At 42.8% G+C, this 27,392-nt stretch overlaps 1 protein-coding gene across 1 annotated transcript in view; it reads right to left on the bottom strand.

The window, feature by feature from the left end:
• Positions 1-27,392, bottom strand: part of smyd3 (SET and MYND domain containing 3) — a 64,874-nt gene that overhangs the window by 12,563 nt on the left and 24,919 nt on the right. Inside the window, exons 6-10 of the mRNA XM_079555358.1 lie at positions 12,511-12,578; positions 10,353-10,455; positions 10,164-10,274; positions 6,975-7,062; positions 6,669-6,843 (exon numbers count right to left, since the gene is read on the bottom strand). Of these exons, the coding sequence (XP_079411484.1) occupies positions 6,669-6,843; positions 6,975-7,062; positions 10,164-10,274; positions 10,353-10,455; positions 12,511-12,578 (545 nt within the window). The remainder of the gene's footprint in view (positions 1-6,668; positions 6,844-6,974; positions 7,063-10,163; positions 10,275-10,352; positions 10,456-12,510; positions 12,579-27,392) is intronic.

Raw genomic sequence — 27,392 nt, forward strand, 5'->3', positions numbered from 1 at the left:
CGCCGCCCTCTGGCGGACACAGCTGGTACTGCGCCCAGCAACACGGAACCTGTGGTAAGACCACGCACCTCTGCCACCACGCTTACTGCCGTTAATAATTTGTCTGAAAGAACTCAAACTGTTGTTCACCCAATGTATAGAAAAGACTTGAAAATTAATGGACAAATTGGTGAACATAATCAAACGGATAAGCTGGGATATTCAAGTTTAGAAAGACAAATTACAAAAGCATTAAAGAAAGGATATGATGAATGCGAAATTATTGACGCAGTCCTTCAAGCTATTATTCCAGGAACAAAACTGCGAAGTTATCTGGAAAGTAGAGATGATTTGTCATTGAAAGCTCTGAAACAAATATTGCGGACTCATTTTGTTGAAAAAGATGCTAATGAGCTGTACCACTCCTTAACTCGTGATGCACAAGATCACGGAGAGACTCCAGTCCAGTTTCTAGTTCGAGCTATGGACTTGAGGCAACAGATACTCTTTGCTTCAGAAAGAGCAGACACTGGCTTGAAGTACAGCCCAGAGCTCATCCAAAATCAGTTTTTGCAAACCATACTTACCGGACTTCAAGATGACACCATCCGTATTGACTTAAAGCCATATTTGCAAAATCCAAGAATAACTGATGAAGTTCTGCTGGAGAAAATGACCGCCGCCTACAACCTGGAGATGGAGAGGAAGGGCAAGCTGTCAAGCAAATCCAGAGCCAAGGTGTTAGCGGTGAGTAATGATCCACATTTCACTGATTCAGAGAGCAGCAGTTATGACAGTAACTCTACCAGTTATAAAAAGCAAAAGTTTGAAAAACGTGACCCATTGATGGAGAAAGTAGACCAGGGGAACAAAGCAATCTGTGAAGCCATTCAGAATCTCACCACTCAGCTGTCAAGCCTGCACCAGCCACCCGGACAACCACCACCATGGGGACAAGCCAGCCACAACTACAACAGACCACCACCAAGGACACGCCCCAACCGGCAGTGTCACCAGTGCCAGCGGACCAATCCAGGGGGGAAATGTGACCACTGCTACAAGTGTGGGAGCATAGACCACTGGGCCGTTGGTTGCCGCAGAGCGCCTAGGAACACCACAGCCTCCACCAACAAGATCGAAACCAGCGTACATCTTGGTAAGAACACAGACATATTCTGCACCACAGCGCCCCTCACTGGTAAACAACATCAAACTGCTAAGCTGGTGGGGAGGAGGTGCCTTGTTCGAGCCACAATGAACAATGTTGACACCAAAGTGCTGTGGGACACTGGCTCACAAGTGTCCATTATTGGAGATGAGTGGAAGCAGAGACACTTACCCCATGTTACTCTGAGGCCTGTGGAAGAGTTACTGGAAGAAGGAGGGCTGGATCTGTCCGCAGCAAATGGGACAAAGATTCCATATCAGGGCTGGATTGAAGTGAAGTTTGCACTGTCACAAGATGCTGTTGCTGGGATGAGTGATGAACCAGTAGTTGTTCCTATCTTAGTCGCCTCTACGGATCTGGAACGTCCTATTATTGGATTTAATGTAATTGAGGAGCTGGCTTTGGCAAATGAGGGTCTTGGAAGCTGTTTTCCTTCTGGTCACATGGTAAGGAGATTTTGTTCAGCGCTTGATGTGGGTCAGGAAACTGCGAGGGCTGTTCTAACTGTTTTACAGAAGCCGTCACCTGAAAACAACCCCCACATTGCTCGTCTGGGAAGAATGCCAGTTACTGTCCCAAAGAGGAACGCCATCCAAGTGCAATGCAACTACCTACAGCAAGGTTTGCTCTGTGGAACTCACGTCGTGTTGGAGCCTAACCCGGAGACACCGTGGCCCACAGGACTCAAAGTAAGAGAGCAGCTCATTCAACATCAAGAGAATACGAGGATTAAGGTAACTGTTGAAAACACAACGGACTGTGATATTACTCTTTGTGGCCGCACAACGCTTGGCTGGTTACACAGTGTTGATGCTGTTTATCCACTAGAGCCCAAGTCACCAGAGGGCAGTGCCACATCCTCACCGGAGCAGCCCAGTCAAGCACCACAGAGGGAGCCCTGGGTCCCGCCTGTAGATCTGAGTCACCTCTCGGCAGAGCAGCAGCATAGAGTTCGTCAGATGCTGGTGGAGGAGGGTGACGTGTTTGCCAGAGATGAGTGGGATGCTGGTTGTGTCACTGGTTTGCAAATGGACATTAATTTGAAAGACTCTGTTCCTGTCCAGAGAACATACAATGCCATACCCCGACACCTGTATCAGGAAGTCAAGGCTCACATTCAGGATTTGTTGAGTAGAGGTTGGGTTCAAAAGTCCTATTCCTCTTACTCTTCACCGGTAGTCTGCGTCAGGAAAAAGGACGGCACTCTCCGGTTATGCATTGATTACAGGCTGCTGAATGAGAAGACCTGGCCAGACCGTCATCCCATCCCCAGGATCCAAGAAATCCTGGAAAACTTGGGCGGAAACTCCTGGTTCACCGTCCTGGACCAGGGCAAAGCATACCACCAAGGCTTCATGAGCGAGAAGAGCAGACCATACACAGCCTTTATTACACCATGGGGACTCTATGAGTGGACCAGGATCCCATTTGGCCTCTCAAATGCCCCGGCTGCTTTTCAACGCCACATGGAGGGATGCCTGGGAGATCTGAGGGATGAAGTCTGTGTGCCCTATCTGGATGATGTCCTTGTTTTCAGCCGCACATTTGACCAACATGTGGAAAACGTCAGACAAGTCCTGCGGCGACAGAGAGCCTGTGGGATGAAGCTGAGAGCCGAAAAATGTGAGTTGTTTAAGCCACAAGTAACGTATGTTGGTCGTGTGATCTCTGCAGAAGGATACAGGATGAACCCAAGAGAGGTGGAGGCGGTAAAGGCGCTCACGTACCAGACCCCAGCTACAGTGAGAGAGGTGAGGAAGCTCCTGGGATTCTTGAGCTACTACAGAGCTTACATCCAGGACTTCTCCAGGACTGCAAAGCCACTGTATGAGCTGCTGGCAAAGCCCAAAGGTGAGCCAAAACACTGCCACAAAAAGGGGACAAAACATTCAGGTGCTCAGCTCCCACCCTCCTCTCCGGTTCAGTGGACAGAAATACACAGAGCAGTTTTAGAGACGCTTGTGAACCAACTTACAAATCCACCTGTTATGGCATATCCAGACCTCGAGCAGCCTTTCATTCTCCATGTTGACGCCTCAGAGCAAGGGCTCGGTGCTGTGCTGTACCAGCGACAAGATGGCGCACTGAGAGTCATTGGCTACGGATCCAGAACCCTGACGCCTGCAGAGAAGAACTACAAGCTGCACTCAGGAAAACTGGAATTCCTCGCACTGAAATGGGCCATCACAGAGCGTTTCCGTGACTACCTGTTCCACGCGCCACACTTCACAGTCTACAGTGACAATAACCCACTCACTTATGTTACCAAGTCGGCAAAACTCAACGCCACGGGTCACCGCTGGGTTGCAGAGCTGGCAGACTATAGATTTACACTCAAGTACAGACCTGGAACAGCTAACACAGATGCTGACTTTCTCTCTCGCAGACCTAAGCCCATCAACACCATCATGCAGGAGTGCACGGAAGAGTGTGAGCCGGAGGTCATGGACAGCATCTGTAAAGCAGTCAAAAGCAGCCAAACAGGTGAGATCAACTGGATTTCTGCTGTCACCTGTAATGTGGATGTCCTACCACCAGATGGCAGTGCTGTACCACCCCTTCAGCCCTTCTCCATCCAAGACATCCAGGCCCAGCAGAATGCAGATCCAGCCATCCAGAGGGTCTCCAACCTGAAAAGAGAAAACACTTACCTGAAGTACAGAGACAAAGCTGCAGAGAGTGAGCAAGTCCGGGTTCTCCTGAGAGAATGGCCAAAGCTGCAGCTGGGTGAAGATGGACTCCTGTGGAGGAAGACCAACAACAGGCTGCAACTGGTGGTGCCAGAGCCCTTGAAGCCCCTGGTGTACAAGTACCTCCATGAGGAGATGGGACACTTGGGTGCTGACCGGATGGTGGCCCTGGCCCGAGAGCGCTTCTTTTGGCCAAAAATGAGGCAGGAGATGGAGCACTACGTTACGCGTGTCTGCAGCTGTATCAAAAACAAAAGGCCCAACAGAGTCACAAGGACACCACTCCAAAGCATTGAAACTTCTGCACCATTCGAGATGGTCTCAATAGACTTTTTACATCTGGAGAAAAGCAACGGAGGGGAAGAGTATATCCTGGTTTTAGTGGACCATTTCACTAAATACGCTCAGGCCTACGCAACCAAAGACAAGGCCGGGAAAACTGCTGCCAGAAAGCTGTTTGACGAATTTATCCCACGCTTTGGGTTTCCATCCAGGATCCACCACGACCAAGGGAGAGAGTTTGAGAACCAGCTGTTTCGGAAGCTCCAGGAATATGGTGGTATTCAACACTCTCGCACTACACCTTACCACCCCCAAGCTAACCCTGCCGAACGTTTTAACAGGACTCTGTTGAGTATGCTGCGGACACTGGAGGAGACACAAAAGGCCAGATGGAAGGAGCACCTCAACAAAGTAGTTCATGCCTACAACTCCACCATCCACGAGGCGACAGGGTACTCCCCTTTCTTCTTGCTTTTTGGACGTGAACCAACCCTCCCAGTTGACCTCTTGTTTCCCAAGAAGCTTGGTGACGCAGAGAAACAGACCCCTGCTGGCTATGCGGAGAAGTGGAGAGAGGCAATGCAGGAAGCTTATGCCATTGCCCTGACGAACATGAGAAAGTCTGCAAAAAAGGGCCAAGATTATTACAATCAGCGCGCCTGGAGCTCCACGCTGAACCCGGGTGACCATGTATTGGTGAGAAATCTCACGCCTCGAGGTGGTCCGGGGAAGCTTCGCAGTCACTGGGAGGACACTGTCCATGTGGTGAGGGAGAGCAAAGGCCCTGGAAGCCCTGTCTATGTGGTTGAGCCTCTGAATGCTGTAGGGAGAAGACGTGTGCTGCACAGAAACTTACTCTTACCTTGTCCTTACCTGGTTGAACCAGCGCCTGTCGTCCCCAACCCTAAAAGGAGAAGCAGGAGAACCAGAACGTCGCCAGGAAGAGGGACAAGTGTTAAGTGCAACATCCAGCCTGCAGGTACAGAGAGCTCTAGTGAGGAAGACTATCATCTCGTCATGCCACCCCAACCCGTTTTTCAGCCGCTCAATCCAACTGCCAGAGAGTTCCAACCGAGAGCCCCCACTCCAAGACAGCCGGAACAGGGAGCTGCACCTGCTGAGGAGAGAGCTGAAGTGGTGATCCTGATCCCAGAGGTTGACCCTGAGCCGGAGCCAGAGCCAGTACAGGAAGCGGATTCATCTGAGCGAGAGGCATCCTCCTCTGACTCCTCGGAGGGACCTGCAAGACCTGTCAGAACTAGACGGCCCAGGCGCTTCTACACCTACGACCAGCTTGGTGAGCCCACGGTCCGGGAAGTGCAGACCTGTCCTGTCGGTGTGTCCAAACCAGCGAGGGTCCGAGACGGCTTCTTCAGCACCTCGGCCAACCTATATCCTTTTTAATTCCCAGTCGTAATGCAGTAGTAACATGCACTTTATGTACCTGCTAATTGAGTTGCACTTTGCACTTTGCACTTTAAAGTATGTGGCTTGTGTGCAATAGAGATATGTGCAATAGTAGTAAATGTACTTTAATTATTGTTTAAGTAGTACATGCTATTAAGTTGGTTTGCTATGCTGCTACAAAATCTTGGGTCGAAGGTATTTTCCTTGAGCCAATTCTGAAGATTCTGGGGCCCACCAATGCTTCAACGGACTATCTACCCAAATACGGAAATGGACCTTTAAACCTGCGCGTACCGCCGTGCCAAAGGACTCTTGGATGACGGACACTATTCATTTAGCCTGGACTCTTTTGTGAAGGATTGTTGTGGTTCAAATTGTTTATTTGCTACAATTTATGGTTTAAGTCAAGTAAGACCCCCCAGTAGGATTAAGGGAATGTTGGTTTAACATTATTTTTAGTGGGGGAGGGTGTTGTCAGCCCATTTTCGACAAAGTATTTAAGCGCTTTCTTATTGTTGGTAAATGGTTCACTGTAAATAACAGTATTTATTAATCTTTTCGCTAAATTAAACACTGTCTTTTTATAATTGAAACCGGAAGCGCGTCCATCACGTGACCTGTTTATTCTAGTTTAAAAGAGCTAGGCCCACAGCCTCAGGGCAGAAGCTGTGGCGCAGTAGTCGGGCCGTGGCCTAAGCCTTGTTACATCTGGGACGTGTAAGTGTCGTTTTATCTGTTTGTCCATTTTAACTTAATCCATAGTACGCTAAACTATTTTATTCTTTGTTCACAGGGGACCTATGTTTACCCTTTTCTTTTCTGTAATATTTGAGCTCGAAATAAACTTTGAAAAGCCGACTGATTCTCCCTGGTGATTTCGAGGGGGCAACAGCAGCACCTGCTAAAAAAAAACTATTTGCATCTTCTCCGCCTCAAATATTACAAATTGGAAAATCTTCCTCTTTTGCATATTCATTAGGTCCCACAGGTCAAATTTGTGCTGCAGCCGTTTGCCGTTGATGAAAGATGCAAATCTCAACTGCACTTGGATTTGGATCGTTTTTTCACTTGTGCAAATGTTTAGTCAATCAGATCCTAAAACATACACGCTCTGTAAGCTACGGCGGATGTTTTGTGTGTACCTATAAACCGGAAGTGTCTTCAGTCCAAACTCTAACGCTTCTTCCCAGAGTCCGAGCTGGATACAGGCATCAAGAGCCACGTCTGTGACTTTGAGCTTGGATAGATTTTCATCAGGAAAACGGCCACCGGCTTTGGACAGCAGCTCTTTACAGAGGCCCAGGAGCTCAGGCCAGTCTAACAAATGACTTAAGGAAAGACAACAATCAAACAAATAAAAAGTTGATTGAATTAAGGTAACAAAAGGGTGTTACGTGAATCATCATTGTGTCATACGCAGTAGTTAAGGTAGTTAGTTGAAAGGATACTTGACTCCGCTTTTAGTCCGTCCAGTCTGGGGAGAGCATCTTTGAGCAGACTGCACGTTGCTTCTTCACCGGATGCCATCAATGCATCCTGAAAACAGATGACAATGAAAAACACCTTCTTTTTTTTCCACTTCAAATGCTTGCTGTAAATCTTAAGGTCAAAATTATGATCCATTAATACTATCAAATTGCATGCCATTTATTTTTTAAGAATTACAATGTAACAAAATGGTATGACCAGGTAGTGCCTATGACATGCACGAAATGCAGTACCACCGACAAATAGTCTCATCACTATGACAACACGTCATAACCCTATACCTGTCCCAACCTGCCATCATTATTACCTAAAAATCAAAGACTGGGAAAACAAAGGCCTGTCTGTCCTGACCAAAGCATAAAAAAACATAAGCCGTTGTTCTGGATCACCCACTAAAGTGCTTCTCTCCACAAACACTGATTTCAAACCACTAAAGCCGAGTGAGACAAAAGTGTCATCGAGAGCGGAGCAGACAGACTGGATTATGATAGATGGAAAAACAAAAGACAAGGATATATTTCAGGCAAAGACTGCGAGCTCGAGAAGAGGCGGAGCATGACAGGCACACAGGAAGTGGAGGGGAGCGGGTGATAAGAGCCAGTGTGAAGGTTTAAAGCGCAGGAGCAAAGAATGGAGAGGCCTCTATCGTGTAACATGTAACGCTCTGCTCTTCTGCTCTGAATCAACAACATGTCCTTGTGTGCTGGTCTGTGAAAATTCATCTGAAATCCACCTTTTCAACCTTCAAAGTGAGAGAAATCTGAAGCGGAAACCTCCTGTAGTGCCCAGAGTAAAAGGGCTTATCCTATATAAGACATAGAGACACAGTTCCTAAAGAGCACTGGGCATTGTTGCAAGTGGAGAGTTCTTCACAACAGTTCATTTATTTAAGGACAATTACATCTATTCTATCCATTTTAGGTCCAACAATAACTCTATGCAAGTCTGAAGGTATATTACAAAGTCTAATGGGGTCCAGAGAGAGTGACAATAATTATGTTAAATTATGCAGCATTATATATAGCAAAGTAACAGTTGCTTTTGACTTTTAATATTTCACAAGGTTGAGCTATTATGCAGATGCACCAGCACACAATATCATCTTTTCCCATGAATAGATGCATGCGCTTAACTCATAAAATGTAGTAAAAGCAGCAAAACTTTTTGGCGCAACAATAAGTAACGTCCTAATTTTCTCAGCTAAAGGTAGGCTATGTAGCATTTCATAAAGAATATCCATCTGCAGTATGTAGAAAACCAAATGTTGACTGAACTGATAGTATTTGTAATGTTGTTGTTTTAGTTCTTGAGACAAGTATCTAATCAGAAAGTAGAAAGAGCGTCGTATTTTGAGCTGCTGGATCCTGATGTTAACTCTCTCACCACCAAAATCTCAGCACCCGTCCCCAATCAAGTCCTGATTAGTGCTAGTGCAGGCCTCCTGTAGTTAAAGCTCTGTGACTAAATTCTGGAAACACAAACTTGTACTTGTTTTGTTTTTGTTTGTTTGTTTGTTGTACAACATTTAATAAGCGACTGCCTTTAAACATTGCCATTACATTTTATGTCCTGGCACTAAATTAATTTAAAACAACTCATTATCATTTATATCAGTGGTTCCCAACCCTTTTTTGTCTCAAGCATCTCTTAGACCAGGGGTAGGCAATGTTAGGCCCGGGGGCCAAATCTGGCCCTCCAGCGCAGAACCTCTGGCCTCCAATATGATTTTGAGAAATATTATTATGCAAATAAGGGATCAAATACCTGTTAAAGTAGTCGAGAAATAGTTTCTTTTTATATTGTATTTTTTAAATGTCTTTGCAGAACATCCCACTTGATCACATATAATGTAAAACAGTGATTCTTAACTGGTGGGTCAGGACTCAAAAGTGGGTCACGAGCCTGTAGGGAACTTTTTTTTTCAATATTTCCAATCTGAAACTACACAGAAACACACTGGAGTCTGTTAAATTAATATTATTGGGTTGTTTTGATCATAATTTCAGTCTTAAAAGCAAATCTACAGCTTGTTCAATAAAAACGTGTGGTAAATAAAATAAGATAAATGACAAATTACAGTTTTATTTGGGTTGCAGCTTGTTATTAAGGTAATGGCGGGTCTCGGAGCCAGACCACTTTAGAACCACTGATGTAAAACATTGGCATTTGCTGAAAATGGTTCTTAACTTTAGTCTACAATACTGAGGTTCAGCCCTTGTTGTTTTGGCAATGATGAAAATCATCCCTCCATGACGCAAACTTGCCTACCCCTGTCTTAGACCGTTGTTTTATTATTCAAATACCCCATAGGTTGAGGATGCAGCGAATTATTTAGAAAATGATCAACAAAAGCTCAGTTATTGGTAAAAAGTCAATGGACCCGTTCTTCCGCCTGGCGCAACAGCAGCATTAGCGCAGAAGAGAGTGACATCTTGCCTGCAAACAAACGGTGTGCCAGTGCTTGCATGGCCGGGGGACGTGGGGGCGGGGCTTAGAAAGAGGAGATCGGCTGAGGCGTGCCGTGACTGCAACAAGCACCTGCTTCTTCTTCCCCTCTTCTCTCCTCACCTTAACATTAACATTGCCTCATGAACTTCCTCCTACATTTAAGCTGCATCATTTTCAAGCTCATACGGGATAAACAACAAACTTTATTCCACTGTGAGTTAAACATAGGCCCTGTCCTGAGAGAAAGAGAACATACCGCTGGCTTTGGTATCGTGAAGAGCACCGTGGCTCTACATGCTGCAGAAACGTGATCAAAACACCAGAACGTGCTCCCTTCACACCCTCCATACCCACCGCCAACCCCCGCTGCTCGGAAAACATTGGTCTGTAGGAAGAAGCAGCTTGGGGAGGAATTACTGTGAATCATAACCAGTGGCCATGGGTGTCTGTCCAGCTCCTGTTCATCCCACTCACTGCGGTTTAGTCTGGAGCAGAAGATTACACAGAGCGAACCTCATCTGCGCAAACATCTAGTCTAAAGCCTGCGTTCAGTTACACAAGATCGGGCCAGATTGTTCTGCTCACAACAAGGATTTAATATTCAAATCCATACGTTTCATGGCAAAATATCACCTAAATATCCAACCATTTCCAACTTCCTCTTCTTTATGTAGCTATAGTGATGCACCAGTGGATGTTACCATGTCTCTGGAGTCACATCTTTGACAGCAGCAGGTGAAATGATACTGCTCTTCAAGTTGTTTCCGTCGATCATCAGTGAGTGCCATTGAGTCAATGTAACTTATTGTGAGCTAAAGGAGGCGGAAAATGCATTATTGAAGAGAAATAACTTTTAAACTGTAAATTATTTGATCAGGTGAGGGCTGTACCTCATCGCCGAGCTCGATGTCCTTTACTGCTCGGAGGTGGAGTTTGGTGCCCTCAAACACCATCACACAGTTCGGTCTGCAGTCATGATTTAACAAGGATAAGCTGTGAAAAAATAACATTAAAAGAGCATGACGGTAACTGGTAATAAATGCAGAAGACATGTACAATTCAACAAAGAATCCACATTGTTTACAATACGTCCAAAAGTCAACAGATAAAAGTGAAGGGAACGGCGGTAAATAAACCCTGAAGCGGTTTGCATCTCGGTAAAGTTTTAAAAAATTCAACAAACGACTCATCCACATGTCCAATTCTTCAGGGCTTTTACACAGACCAGAACTGACAGAAATGGTAATTGGCATCCACATATTTCTGCTACAAGAGACAACAGACGAGCAACGAAATCCCTGCACAAAATCCCTTAAGACCAGCGTCCACCCAGCGGATCCAGCAGAGTGACAGCAGCGTTTCCAGACGTCTTTATCACTCATCTGTGGAGCTGTCGAAGGGTTAAACATTGGGGATGAGAGATCTTGTACCTACTTGTTCGGGATAATAATCTGGGACGCTCTGAAGAAGTCAAACAACCATGCAAATACAGAAATCTACCAGCACCGTTTGACAAAATGAGAGCAGATCCTCGTGTCGCTCAGCATTCTTGTCTGTGCGATCATACAAACTTGGGACACAGGAGGGACCTGAGTCTCAACTAGGCCTGCCAAAGAAACCATATTGTATCTTTCAATGACGTCACTCAGAGAGCAGTAACCATGGTGACACATGATAAACATAGCCACTGGTAAATTACTCCAGTGAAAGCATACAAGCTGCTGAAGCGAGTGTTTTAGTATTTTAGTGACTATAAAAACACAAGTGTGAGTGCACACTTGGTTAATTCTTAAGAGCTCTGTGAGCTTTATCAGCATCTCCATTAGTGCGGCTCTAATTTATCACATTATTTATCACATTCACAGAGCTGTGAGTGTGTTAGCCAACCTCCGGTCTTTGTTGTATGGCAGATACGCTGCAGGTTGAATATCAAGTGGAAATCAAACCTCCAAACAACGCTTTTATCTGACGAAGAGCAGCTCATTTGCATACTAATTAGATTAATTAACACAATCCTGCTGCACATTACCAAAATTGCCCCACTCTATCTTTTACTAACTGTTACTCTGCACACAGGGACAAGAGCAGGACATGGATACCTGCCCTTTCCTTTGTCAGCGTGACACGTTCTTTTATCGCTGTGTCACTGACACAAATACACAGAAAATACCAATGCACAGGTACAGATCCTAATCTAAGCAGTTCATACCAATTATTTACACACAGTCCAATACAACGCTGAAAAGATCAAGGAGAAACACCGTTATAGCTCGAAAGAAAAGAGAAAATACAATATTGCAGCTTATACCAAGAAGTTAAACTCTAAAACTAACAGTAAAAAGATATTGACTTAGGGCATATTCCCAACACAGAAATCCCGATTTCTTGGATAAACCGTGGTTGCTAAGCAACCCAAAATATGAATCCACTTGGGGCGTCCTGTGAAGAGGGCATTGTTTATGGATGAATTATGACACAGATGGTCCTGAACACTGACACACCGCGTTTAGTCACTTGATTATCTGAAATCCCAGTTAAACTGTGTGAATACAGAGGCACAGTGTTATTGTGAGCAACATTGTGCTCTGACAGGCCCCAGCCCTGTTCAGCCAGGTCTCAATGCAGGGATTACTCGTCCTGCACTGCCTGGATCAGCCCTGCACTAGAACAGCATTTCATCTGCTGACACTCCTTTGTGCGATATCCTCCCTAACACTGTTATAACATTCTGTCAAGATTCATTTTCAACTTTTCGCCTCAACAAAAATTCTTTATGCCTTTTCCCCACAACTCCTTTTACTTCAAAGGACTGTCAGGACAGCGATGAGGGGAGTGTGTCTGACTAAGAACATGAACATTAGGAGGTGGGACCATCTATGTTGCACTGATGTGTTAGGAAGCTCCTCTACTACAATTTGATTTACAAAAAGAGAAACTTTAATTCATCTTTTTACACCAAACCAAAACTGATGAGGAAATTATCCATTCATCCATGAAATTAATGAAGCTTTTTGTTGTTTCTAAGATGTCTATCTTCTTACATGTTACCTTGGATACAGTCCCACTCCGATCTCCTGCAGCTCGGCGTCACTGATGGTAAAGCAGTTGCATGTCACCTGAAAGACAGAAACAAACTCTCTTAATTATAGGCTTTGAAAGTATTCACACATTTATGAGAGATGGCACTTTCTGCTTTATTACCTGTCAAAATGTGTTCTTTGTATATTCAGTTCTATGCGATACTGTGACAGGTTTTTAAAAGGTGTAAAGAAAAAGCCATTAGGTGTATAAATTAATACAGGCGGCACGGTAGCGCAGCGGTTAGCACTTGTGCTTCACAGCTAGATGGTCCTGGACGGGGCATTTCTGTGTGGAGTTTGCATGTTCTCCCCTTCTCTGCGTACATGGTTTCCCCTACCACTAAAACCATGTATAATAGGCCAGGAAGAATGAGAGTGTGTTTGAGAGTGCGCAACTTGTTTATCTTGGGGTAATACAAGTGTTGATGGATGATTGGGGGGGTCTTTCATCTGCCCCTGGTGTCTCTGGCCAGAAAACCACATCTGCACCTCCCTGCCTATGGGTCGGAGTCACCAATACACACTAATGGAATCACGAAGAAGGAGCTAACAGGCTAACGGGCAAAGCTAACTGCGGGCTCGCGCCACATAAACAGTATTTACAGCAAGTTTTATCTCCATTATCTCCATTGTGTTATTGGATGAACAATATCCCTCTCTCCCTTTGTCTTTTCTGTCAACATGGTATTTACTCTCACGGACAATTAATGAGTAAAGAAGAAACACAAAATGCTGCGACGCCTGCAGTTGCGCTTTTGGCCTCTAGTTGCATGAGTTACTTAGTACTGCTTTATCATGCACTGTCCCAAACAAATAAACAAAAAACTGATCTCATTTTCTTTCTGTAAAAATGAAATCTTTCTTTTACTGTAAAAAGTGGGAGCTATAAGTAAATACTATGGGCGTAAAGTAATATTATAATGACGTATGTATCGCTAACATGAATTGTATCTTGAATTGAGCTGCAAAGGTTTTATGGCTCACTATGCAGTATGGCACTATGCAGTATTGGTAGCACTTTCTTTACAGCGCAGCATATTCAGAGGCTTTTATACCTCCAGCAGTCATCAGACCTCGACTACAAATTAAATGTATCTCCTGCTTTATCTTGCCTGCCGAGGGTCGCCGGAAGCTGTGACCGGGCCGACACTGAGCCTGTCCTGGTTAAGTCAGAGCCCCTGCTGGCAAAAATAATGATTACGCATAATGATAACTCAATAAATAGTCCTAAACCTACCTCTAACCCAGTATAAAGACTGTAAATAACCAAGAAACATGATACTTTCTTGGTAATAATGTAGAAACAAGGCTACGAAATGCATTATCCTCTTTTAGTCCAAAAGCTACCATGCTAAATTCATCCTATTACGGTGTTATTACTACGGTGCTGTAACCTGCAACTACACTAGCTGACTCGAGGTCCTAACATTCTCTTATTAAATAAAAAGCACAAACTCACTCAGACAAGGCTTAGAAATGCAAACGGCAACAAAGGAAACTGGCTTTGGAGATTAATTGGTAATTCATTTGAAATGTTATGACTCGTCTTAAACTTTAAGGCGACACATAAAAAATGTGGATAATAAAAAAAACAAATGAGAGTTGTTTAAAGGGAAGAAGAGCTGCAATAAACAAGACATAAAATAAGTTACAACAAAGCTCTAAGTGAAAATGAAGGGGGGGTGTTTGAAGTGCCAATAACTGAGCCGGTCCAGCTGTAGGTAAACAAGAGTATCTGTGGAAAAGGGCCTGTGTGTAGATAAATAACCATTACTGTGGGGGAGATCAGTATTCACATGTCACATTAAGAAGACGAGGGATCCACCAGCGCGGGATTTAAAGGGAAGTAGCAGACAGATGTTTTCCATCCGGCAAAAAAGTCACCGACAGCACTGCAACGATTTCATTTGAATCTGCACTCTAATAAACCCCATTAGAGCTGAGGCCTCCTGGGAAACGAGGGATTTCTCTGACGGAAGGAAACATATTACAAACTAAATCTATGGTAAAATCTCCTCCACACAGGATCTCATACACAATGTATCGCCGCTCTGTTCATTTCACAGACGCTCGGTCATTGTTATTCCGCTGTGCTCATCGGCATCCATCATGTCTGTCATAAACGCTGTGATAAAATATGGAGACAGATACAGATCTCATAGGAAGATGCTAAACAAATTACAATAGATCAAACATGAGTAACGGGTAAGTGTCGGCGCAAAGTTATTAACTATGAAAAAGGTTTTCCCCATTTATGGCGGTGCCTGCTGGGTTTATTTTGTTTTTTTTCCCAGGCTATACCAGTGTAAATCATTTGGCAATAAGAAAAAGGAATGCTCAGTGAAAATTGAAATGCGTGATATACCATTTACCATTTTAATCATTCATTCATCTAAGCTTGAAACTGGCACAAAGACTATTCAGGATATATATTTGTGATAGGAAAAATACACGAGGAAGCACTCCAGGGAAGCAGTATTGTTCGCTGCTTACAAATCCGTGATTTTGTGGGCTTCTGGGTCCCTCCTGCAGCCTTCACCTTATTAATAGTCACTCATTGCAGGTTAGGATGATAGGCGTGGCGCAACACACAGGGCATTAAGAATGTTTTTTTTGAAAGGAGCACAGGGGAGGCGACAGATTGTGGAGTAAATTTAAACAAGCAGAGGTAGGGCACGGAGCCGGGCAGATATCTCTGTGTCGCACCAACACACACTCGCGCTCACCGGGCCTCTTGAGGGTTGAGAATCAATTTAGCAGAACATCCACATCTGCAGAGCTGGATGGCATATGCCTGCTGAATCCTAATTCGAACACATATTCACACACACAGTGCAAATGCAAATGCGAGCATGGCCTTCAAGCTCGCGTAATCTCCCATCAATCCTTCCATTTCTATACAAAACTGGGATGTTACGTTTGTATAATCCAAAAACTAGTATGAATGTGAAGGATACCACCACTTGTTCTGTAGGCCCTTCCTTTTTTTTTATTACGTTACTATGATTTTTCTGAATGAGCGGGTGAAAGCTACATGATAAAGTTGCCACAAGCTACAGTGAACGGTCAGGCTTTACACTACTGACACAGCATTGTAACTGAACACGATTTCTCTCCATCTCCACAATATTCGATTAGCGACAATATGAAAGACTCCCGTTTTCAAGTGCGCCTTCAATGATGTCTCCCTGGACTTGGTTATGACTCACGCCAAAACCATTAGGGCAGATTTGTTCATTGGATACAGGGCTTATGCACAGTGGTCCATCAGTAACCATGGCGATGACCACTTGCTTTCAAAATGGTAGGGATTCTTGCCGCAGATTACCTGGTTATTTTTACCGACAGTTTCGGTCATTAAAACTCTGCCCGGTCCTGGGTATGTTTTGTGTGTGTTGTTTGCTGTATTCTAGAAAAAAAAACATGCAAGAACGGTGGTGTGTTTTTGACCATTACTTGTAGCAGGTTTAAAAAAACAACAATTGCAATATTTTACTAAAGCATTTCTACATGGTGAATTAATCTGAATGCCAAATTAAGTCAGAAATACGAAATCAGGACAAAAACAGGCAAAATTGGAAGTAAAATAGGAGATTTAAGATTTTTTATTTGTCAAACCATGTGAATTCAGCTTCCCGATGGCCTTGTGTTTGAAACTGCTCATCAGTCGACTGGAACTGACCCGTAGATTCCGCAGTCTCCTCCCTGAAGGCATTACCTTGAAGAGACTGTGTGATGGGTGTGTAGGGTCCCTGGCGATTTTGACGGCATTGCGTGTGACAGTACATGTCCTTAACAGAGGGGAGAGGGGCTCTGCAGATCTTCTCCTTTACTTAAAGGGACTATACAGAGTTTAAAAATTATGTAGTTTCCTCCCCCAACATGTTCCAACCATGTCCTAATGTGTAGAATCAGCCCAGATCTGTTCACCACAACTGCCTCTAAAATCCTGCACTGTCACTCAAAAAGTCCAAATTGCCGCCATGCACGAGCTTAATATAGAAGGTGCAGGTACACGTATGACCTGAGGTGGCAGTAGTGAGTGTAAAATCACCAACTTGCATCTAGTCTCTTTAAATGTCAAATTAAGTCAGAAATACAAAATCAGGACAAAAACGGGCTAAATTGGAAGCAATATAAGAAAATCATGACTTAAATTGAATTTTTTACAAATTTGTAAGCCACATTCGTTTTTGTTTTTCAACTGTGGCAAAAAGCATCTCAGTCGGATGGTCAGATTTGCAATATCTTGTAATAACAATATTTTTTTGGCAATATATTGTGTAGGCAGCAGTTGAAAGACGCCACTAACACAAGGAGGACACAGTACAGACCTACAAACACCCTGCAGTGAAGATGGAGAAATAACTCAACCCTTTCATCTTCAGTATAATATCATAAATTATACCTTGAAAATACTAGGAATTGCTTTTAAACTAGGGGATTAATGGAGAAAGCATGAGATTTTATATGATTTCTTGTCCGTCACAGCCCATAATCACTGCATTAAGAGTGTGCAGTTTTGCTGAAAGGGCTTCTCTCTTTCGTCTGTATTGATTCTTTCTTACCGATTGTTTGTCACTCACAATATATCTGCAGATTGGATTTAGATGGAACTTGAATTGGAGATTGACGAGTGGCAGCGTAGGTGGAAGAGAACTGTGAAACTGGTTTGTTTGCGAGGTGGAAAAATCAAGCAAAATTATCACCCAAAAAGACCTGGCGTCACCTGGTGTGCACTGGTTTGTATTGACAATGAACAAAAGCTGCATAATAACAATGCAAAATTAACATTTGGTCAGCAATATTCAGGGCACAAGAAGCCACAATGCTTTGTAATATCCCTCAGGTCTTCCATCTGGCTTTGATTTCTTCTAATTTAGTTCCATTTTAGCTTTACTTTGATAAACTGATTTAGTTTATAGATCAAGATGGATTAGCCTTAAACTAACCACAATAGTTTCCCTCATCTCTACTGGATTCCCTTGTCTAAACAGGATATATTAACTATTCATGGAGGCAAGGCAGATCAAATGATTCTAGTGACGTTTGTGCGTTTGTAAGTGAATGGCCGGGGGTCTGCCACTGAACAAAGCAGGAGGTCCCGTCATGGCCAATCCATGCCACAGGACCAGTTTGCTTGGCCCTGTCATGTTGGTTCAAAAATGTGTGCTTAGATGCAGCGGGGCCTTTAATGTTGTTGGAAACGGTTCAATTACTGTCAATCCAGAAAATACTACAAAAGGCATCAGTCGCACTTAAATGTCATAACCATCAATGCCAGAACACACTTTGATCAAATATTTATGGCCTTATCAAGGTGCTTTTGTCGCTCGGCAGGGAAACATTTACACTGAGACAAAGGAGAGATAAAGAAAAAATCATCAAACAAACTGTGTTAATGTGCCTATGAATGAAAGCGATATTAGGTTATACAGTTAAAGCACTAGTGTGAGATCCACATTTATATCATTTGTTGCTTGTGGTGTGCGTCATCACAAAACTCCTACACAATAAGTCAAATTTCGTGATGGAAACGAGGCTGCCAATCTGCACCTGGATATTTTGTTGTTTTCAGGTAAAAAATGGCAGCCTTCATGATTCGCTAATTGACACCTTTTAATGCATCCCACAGAACAGGACACAAAGATCCTCCACAAAGTTGTAAGATAGGGAAGCTGGGTGAGGGCTTGTTGAGTGGGGGCTATCACCAACCAAGTATAATTACACAAAATAAAACAATGTGGATTTTCTAAGCGGATAAAAGGGGGAACTATATTGTAAGGCGTAATCATACAAGGCGTAGTGTGGCATCCGCACAGTAAAGTGAAGATATTACTGCGTGGATTTCTAACTACTCCTGGTATTATTATGCCTTACAATATAGTTAGTCTTTTATCCGCTTAGAAAATCCACATTGTTTAATTTTGTGTAATTATAATTTGTAGTGGAACACTTCACGTAACCATACACTGCGTTCCAAATTATTATGCAAATTGGATTTTTGTGTCAAAAAGGTAAAAAAAAATACAATAATAATGAAACTCATGGATGGTATCGTGTCTTGGGGCTCTATGAATCACTGACATTAATCTCAGAGACCTGGGATGAGTAGTTGTCGGGTTAAGCCCAGTTAAGGGAAAAACTGCTGAAAAGGGTGTTCCACTTTATTATGCAGATCATCATTTTCAAGCAATATGGTAAAGAAAAAGGGACTTTCTGCTGATGAAAAGCGTGAAATAGTTGAATGCCTTGGTCTAGGTATGAAAACCTTCGATATTTCATGAAAGATTAAGTGTAATCATCGAACTGATACGAGATTTGTGGATGATTCAGAGCACACTCCATTTTGTGCCGATAAAGCCACAATATGGACGGTTTCTGCCAGACAAACACATCAGATTAAGAGAACAGATGCCACAAAGCAGCATACAGGTATTTGAAGCTGCTGGTGCCTCTGGAGTCTCCCAAACATCAAGGTGTAGGACCCTCCAGAGGCTGCATTTGTGCATAAACCTTCTATCCGGGCCTCCCCTAAACGGTTAATTGAAGCTGATGAACAGAAACGGCTGCAGTGGCTCAGAAATACATGAGGACTCATTTTCAAACAGTCTTGTTCACTGATGAGGCCGCTTAGCCCTGGATGGTCAACTCAAGGTCAACTCAATGGAGTAGTGGATAGTTGGTGAATGACCACAATGTCCCAACAAGGCTGTGACGTCAGTAAGGAGGTGGCGGAGTCATGTTTTGGGCCAGAATCATGGTGAGAGAGCTGGTCGGCCCCATTAGGCCCTTTTAGGCTCCCTGAAGGTGTGAAAATGACCTTTGAAAAATATGTGGAGTTTCTGACTGACCACTGTCTTCTATGCTACAAAATGAAGAGCCGTGCTTTCCCTAACAAAATCCTCCTCATGCCTGACAACGCACCATGTCCTGCTGCAAAGAATTCCTCTGCATCACTGGCTGCTATGGGCATAAAAGGAGAGAAACTCATGATGTGGACCCCCTCCTCCCCTGACCTCAACCCTGTTGAGAACATTTGGAGCCTCAACAAAAAAAACTTCTATGAGGGTGGGAGGCAGTTTTCATCCAAACAGCAGCTCTGGGAGGTTATTCTAACATCCTGCAAAGAAATCCAAGCAGAAACTGTCCAAAAACTTACAATTTTAATGGATTTAAGAATTTTGAAGCTGCTATCACACAAGGGCTCCTATAACTTGACCTGTTAATATTTTTTTGATTGAAATAGCTTTTGATTTCAGTAAATATGACTTCCTAATGCTACAAATACAACAAATGACCATTTTCAGTTAATTACAAGCTTTAAAATGTATTGAAACGATGAGTTGCATAATAACTTGGAACAGTGGATTTTGAGGTTTTTACTATATTTATTTTTGAAAAAAATACTGTTATCACTAGGAAATTTTTTCCACCACATTTAAATGATCCTCTACCAGTTAAAGACTTAAAAATTATGCTGACTCTCATTTGAGTTGACAATTTAGAAAATCTTAGAAAAATGTCATTTGCATAATAATTTGGAACGCAGTGTATTTAAATAGGGAAAACGTGGAAGAGCTTGGTAGCTTCTATCTTGACCTGTTTTGGAGCTATAGTGGAGAGGGGGAGATGGCACGGGTGAAGACCAAACAGGTCCTAATGAACTCGTCAAAGTTAAGGTAAGAACATACCTCAGTATGTAAAAACGGTGGCACATTCCTTTAAAACTATAAAATAAATTTAAACTCAGATTTTGATTCAAATATAAGGTGCAGATCTTGCCAGTTATCAAAGAATGAGTGAGCAAAAAGGAGCAACATAAAGAGAAAAAACTAACGGCAACTACAGTAGATCTATATGTCCTTTGTTTACCGTTTTGAAGTGGAGAATCAGAATAACAAGATATTGCATAAGATATACATAATGAATACTGCGTTTCCTGTCTGATGTTGTATGCCAGAGGAGTTTACGTTAAGCAGCATTTTCTATATATTCTCTATACGGTTCAGACTCTCACAGATGTAACACTCACATATGCACAAACGAGGCCTGAGGCTTTAATCCAACTGGAGCCTTCCCGTTACATACTCAGAATCATTTCCTCCTGAAATCAAATTGTTTCCGGAACAAATGAGTACAAAGGTGACATGTTTGTATGTTTGTGTCATATCAGCCTGAGTGCAAAAGCTGAAGAACTCCAGTCCTCATTTGTCAATTCACACCATAAACCTATCATACAGACTACAAAATGTACTAACACAATGTTGGTTTTGCCACACAAACCTCAATTTGCTTACGCCGCCCTTATTTACGGCGACAAACCTTGAACCAATCGTTTGTGAACTGCCCTAAAAGCGTCACGCCTGGTGTAGCTCTAACTTCTGAAACAGTCGACCAGTATTTTCACCTTCTCATCCGTTGCAAATAAGCAAGTAGTGTTTCCGAGGGGTAATACAACAGTCGCAGGCAGTGCTCAGACAGTCCATTTTCTTCCTTAAATTGCCAATAAAGGCCACAGTTATGTTAGCGTGGACCAAAGCCAAGCAGACAGGCAGAGACCGGGGACCTCTGCAGAATAAGGATGGCTTTTGGCAGAAGACAAAAAGAGCATTTACTATCTTCAGTATTGTATTCTTTGAAGGAAATTGTTTTTCACTGCTTGGCTGCTCATGTGCAGTTTAAATCAAAGCCGTTTCGTGGGGCACTGCTCTCTGGCTGCAGCCGCCTGCCAGCTCTGAAAGGGTTTCCCACTGAGCAATCACAACTTCCTGCTCACGTTAACCTGCCGCGCGGAAACCACTAAAGATCGGTGACTCCTTCTACACATTGATTAAATAAATAAAGTGCATCTTGCTTCATTACAGAAAGAAATCCCTGTTCATAATGTAAAAAAACATGACAATTGTAGATTTAAACGTTTCTGTAAATGCTTTGAAAGAAAGAAAAATATGAACAGAACGATTTCAACTTCATCAGTAAAAAGCATTGTTAAGGCTGAATGTGTAAAATAAATGATTGCAAAAAACTACAGGTTGGTCTAAAGCTTGACCTGCATATTTCTATTAGCAAATATGAAAAGGTTAGGTATTACCAGAATGGAGCGTCATTGAATGAGTCTCTGTTCTTATGTATTCTGATCTGCATATTCCCACTCAGCAGTGATGGTTTGAGTGACATGAGAGCGGTTCCCTGGAGAGCTCTGTCATAACTGAGCAGTTCGCGAGTGCGCTGGAATTACACCACGGGGTCTCTGTCGAACAAGCCCTGGCCCAGAGACAGACAAATACTCAGCGTGGACAAGGTTTTGAGGTCCAGTTATTATATTAGCGCTCTGATGGTTGCCTGGTTACAGCTCCGCCTCTTTCCAAACTCAGCTACAGTATATGAGGTGTCGACACAAAGTCCGGCATTATCCCGCTTATACCCTGGTCCCACAAACTGAAACTTTTTAAGTCCTGGGCAGGAGTTATTTCACTTTTTAATTTGTTTTACCTGAAGCTAGTTCCAGCTCAATTGTTTATCGTTACTATGGAAACAGCTGCAGTGGAGTGATATAGAACGTGATTTAACTAACTTGTTGACCTGTAGGTGTAGAATATCACTTTTTAACCTACACCCTTCAGCCAATCAGAATCGAATATTCACCGGGACCATGGTATAAATTATAATATTTTACTACTTTCAGATTCAAGGCAAGACAATGCAAACAATAGGACAAAAAATGTAGAGATATCCCTTTAACACTTTTGCTGTAGACTAGTCTTTTCCAACCAGGGGTACTGGGACCCAGCAAGCACATAGCAGGGGGTACTTGGAAATATTTAAAAAATGTTAAATTAAGTATTTAATGTACTACATGTTCCAGCAGTGTCCTAATGTGGTGAATAAGTCTGGGCTCATTCACCACAACTGCCTCTAAAATCCTGCACTGTCACTCAAAAAGGTGTTAATTCGAGTCCGAAGTGCCGTCATGCACGAGCTTAATATAGAACCTGCAGTTACGCGTAAGACCTGAGGTGGCAGTAGTGAGTATAAAAATGACCAACTTGCATCTAGTCCCTTTAAACTGAACAGTATTTCAATTTGAATTGTAAGTGTTTTTGCTTTATTTTTTTAATCAACACAACTAAATACTAATAAATCTGAGTTTGACTGATCATTTTGGCTGCACCTTAGAGTTAAGGGGTACTTTGAGTAGAAATGAAAGACTGAAAATGGTACCTGAGACACAAAAGGTTGGGAACCAGACTACGGACATAAATACCTTTATTTTAAGGGACAAAATGAAACCAGGTCTAAATCTATGGGACGCATTACGTGCATAATTTAAAATTCACTTACTTTACTTTTTTTCGGACTATAAGTCGCACCAAGTAAGTTGCACCAGCCAAAAAAGGCAAAATGTCGTTCCAGAGTATAAGTCACACCAACTTTGGCAACTACCTGGGCATGGAGGCGTAACTGCACCATTGACAAGCCTCTCCCGGCAGCACGTTGCTCAAGCTCCCAGCACCAGCACGAGTGAAAAATGTGGTGTTTGTAGGTGCTACGGGTCGATGTTTCCTGTAGACTATGAGGAAGAAAGCATTTTGAGAAGACTGCCTTTGAGCTAAGGATAGTTTAGTCGCTGAACTAATGAAAGCGACTATAGCGCAGATTGGACTTTTTGTTTGTTTCCAGACGAATCTCGCCCAAAAACTAAAAAACGGAGAGAAAAAAAAAGAAAAGAGTTTCACCAGCAGTGTCTCGCCTTACTTCTTATCTACACTGCATATCTCAACACTAGTGCCGAGGGACTTTACTTTTGTAGTGCTAAACCTGCAGCCCTGTGTACACTGCTACCACAGACATAAATGGAAGCACGGTGCAGTGGAAACCTGCTGTGCATCTGCAATGTGGAAAAAAACATACAGAAAATACCAACGCAGCACTTTCATACACTGTTCAGAGCATGTCTCATTTGCATCCTCGAGCAGTGCAGGCGAAAACCTAAGCGCAGTAATATGCTGTTTCAGAGTAAATAAACAAGAACAGGCTTATGATTTATTAATAAAATAAACAAGGGGCGTATATTTGTTGTCTTCATTGTTTTTGAGAAGACCTTGAGCATAATAAGGAATACAGCATGTTGTAGCGTTTTTGAGGAACGCATTGCAGAAGGCTAGAAGTTTTGGTATAGGCCTGCAACATGCAAATACTGTCCAAAAATACATTGAGTAAATGCTTCCAGAAAATCTAAAGTCTTAAGTGGAATGTACAGTCTGTAAAAAAACAAACTAGCTTTTTTTGAGGCCCAAAAATGCACCCTCAATAAAATGTGGCCCCACTGTTTAACCTTTTCGAAACATGGAAGATTATTGCTGCCATAAAAGTTTGCGATACATAAAAGCCTGTGCTGCTGTTTTGTTTGTCATTATGTCTGGCTTGCATAGCACTTCCCTATTACACAATGAGACACTGTGACCTTATACACACACATTCACGCACACACAATAGCAGAAATCCCTGAGGTTGTGAAAGTACAATTATCACCCTCTCCAGGATGACCGCAGGTTAAAGGCCAAATGCTTCATCCAATTATCCGTGTGTGCTTCCTGTGTGCCGCCGCTCTTTTGTGTGTCTGTTGTGTAGGATGTGATGGTGTCTGTTTTTATGGTCAAAAATGGCACATTATACGACCTGGCCCACAGCAGAGCAGGTACACCCTTGTGTGCGCTCTTTTGTGCTTTGAGCAAAATCATTGTGCTGGTAATGGTGGTTTTTATAGCTCTGATAGTGTTTAGTCAATACTCATCCAAATAATAATGACACCATCACCATTAAAGCTGTGTTTAAAACAGACAAAAACTGGGTGTGTCAAAATGTGAGGGGATATTCCCACATGCATTTACATGTCCTGTATTTATTTATTTAAAGGACAAATCGGGGATTTCAGCAATTGATATTTAACATACAGGCATCATAATTTAAATTACTGTGTGTGCTTGACATGTTTGTGAGGACTATTCTTTCAAGCATCTTGTGACTTGCTTGCAGACATTAAACGCAGTTCGAGTGCAGAACATCTAAGAACGGGTCCAGTCTGTGATGACTTATGGACTTTAAAATGCGGAAGACACTTTGAACAAGAAAATCCAAGTAGTGCTTTCTGCTGTAGAAGAAATGAGCCACTATTAGCCATCAAGTGAAGGAGCAGCGACTCTACTTCGACCTCCTCCCAAGTAACTGAGCTCCTCACCCTATCTCGAAAAAAAGACATTTCTATGGTTAGTCTGGCGTTATAAGTGATTTGCCTCAGGTGCACTGTGGAGCGGGTCAGACTGTTTTTAATGCAGGCTAGCTGATATCATAGAAATGCGCTGCGGTGAATATGTCTGGGCTCATTTTACACCTTAGGACATTGTTGAAACATGTAGGGGGAGGAAAATACTTAATTCTAACTCTGTATAGTCCCTTTAAAGGATTTTTTAAAATAAAAATAAAGTATCCGTGTGGACAGATTACTTAAGTAAGAAATAGAAAGCAGTGATGGTTCTCTACAGAAATGTACACATATGTTTGGTGTGAAGTCAACAACAGCAGGTGGGTGACTAGAGGCAAGCGTTTTCCAGCAGCTCCTAACAGCGTGACTGGATGCATGGCCACGCACAAAGACACAGCAACAAGCGCGCTTTCACAGGCCGATTCACCATATACGAGCCAGTGTGTCTCATACGCTTCACTAAATAAGCGCTCAACATAGAGGCCACTTTAATATTGTACCTATACTAAATAAAATGCAGGTTATATTTAGAGTTTTTACCTTGTTTTTATGCGCAAAAAATCTATCTACTGTACATCATATTTTAGGGGCAAACATGTGTCAAACAAGTGTCATTATAACAGCAGTACCGATCTGTGGCAAAAAGTGGGCGGGGTGGAAGAAAGGGGGGAATACAAAATCAGGAGAATTGCACAATATTGTCTTATTAAAGCAACAGACGGGACCTGATTCCGTGCTGTGGTATAAGACCCGTGCAGAATATGTGTAACTAGTGATTGTATGGTATGTCCACGGTGCTGCAGAAGCATTTTTTCTGCTCGGTGGAGCTCACACACACCAGCTGTACATGGCACGGAGGTTATCAGACCCGGCTAATACTGTCCCCGCCAGGAATATTGGCAACTCTTGTGTGCCTGAGTAATTAGTAATTGGTTGTGAGTGTGACTTTATGCAGAAATGTGACAGTTGGTGCAGGGCGAGAAAATAGCGTGGAGAGCACAAGGACAGGTTTAGAGAGATCGTGAGGAAACATGGAATATGTCAGTGTCGTTTGGAAGCCACTCTGGAGATGTATGTGCGCATGTGACTTATTGATTTGAAGAGCCCCCTCAAGGAATAAGATATTAATGGTGACCTCTACAGAGAAAGAGAGGAAAAAATAAAATGTTTACGTAGACTCTCGGATTTTTCTCTACACTATAGGATATTGTGCAGCCAATTTCAATTCTGTTGTGATTAATTGCACAGCCCTATTTGCACAGTTTGTTAGCAGAAGCGAATATTAATTGTACCAACACATTCATAGGCGTCGCCACAATGAGAAAATGGCAGCTTTCTCATTTACATTTCATGCATTTTCAGCAACAGCGCAATTACTATGAAGCTCGCTGAATCGGCCTAAGAATAATGTGAGAGGAGGCTAATCAAAATGGAGAGAAAATTTGTCAAGAACGTTCGAAATTAAAGGGTAACAAAATAAAACGTGATACCAGAGTGTTGGAGGACGCGTCAGATGTGCTTTATCTGTAAATGATTAAAATAGCTGGGGAGATAACATTGTCTCCAGTCTCCCTGCTAAACTTTAGTCTCTTGCCTTCATCTCGTCGTCTTCTCATCTTCCTCATTTCAACCATGATTCCCATCCCCCCTTCACCCTTCTCTTCATCGGCTCATTGCCCATTCCTTCAGAGCGGTGCATGTCTAGCCCCGGCCTATGATGAAAGCGGGTGCGAGGGAGGGGTGGAGGGAGTGAAAAGGGTGTGGTTAGCAGAGATTGTGAGGTGGAATAAAAGATCAAAAACTTGTAATCTGTGAAATGTCAGCCACAGGAAAAGAGATACCACCCACAGAGATGCGAGGAGCGTGATAGATGAGGAATAGCAAATTAGGTTTTTACTAAAAGTGGGAAAAGTGTTTTAAGATCTAATCATTAACGTGCTTTGGGTGAATTGTAAGTTAAAAATGTACTTCAGGATTTATTATCAAGCTAACATTGCTGGTCTACACAGAAACACACCGTGCATTGATGTTACCGGAAAATTGCTGAAGGGTTATTAGTCAGTAAAGGGCGCAGAATAATAATTACATTACCAACATTATCTAGATTCACTTTGGATCAAACACTGGTGCAAATTACAAAATCTTTTGACGAGGAAAGAAAGACCATATGATGAGTTTGAAGGCACTATACAGAGTTTAAAAATGTGAAAATTAAGTATTTTCTTTCCATGTACCAGCAATGTCCTAAGGTGTAGAATGAGCCCAGAAATATTCACCACAACTGCCTCTAAAATCCTGCACTGTCACTCAAAAAGGTGTGAATTCGGGTCTGAATTGCCGTCATGCGCGAGCTTAATAGGCAAGGCAACATTATTTATACCGAGCATTTCGTACACAAGGCAACTCAATGTGCCTTAATACAGAAGGTGCAGGTATGACCTGAGGTGGCAGTGCTGAGAATATAATCTTCAACTTGCATCTAGCCCCTTTAACCGAATTACATTTATGTCAATATGAAAAGCATAAGTCAACCTCACTCTACTCAGCAAAGCATTCATGGTGCTTAAGTATGAAATAGCAGATTC

The sequence above is a fragment of the Gobius niger genome (assembly GCF_951799975.1).
Source record: "Gobius niger genome assembly, chromosome: 4".
Taxonomy (NCBI): domain Eukaryota; kingdom Metazoa; phylum Chordata; class Actinopteri; order Gobiiformes; family Gobiidae; genus Gobius; species Gobius niger.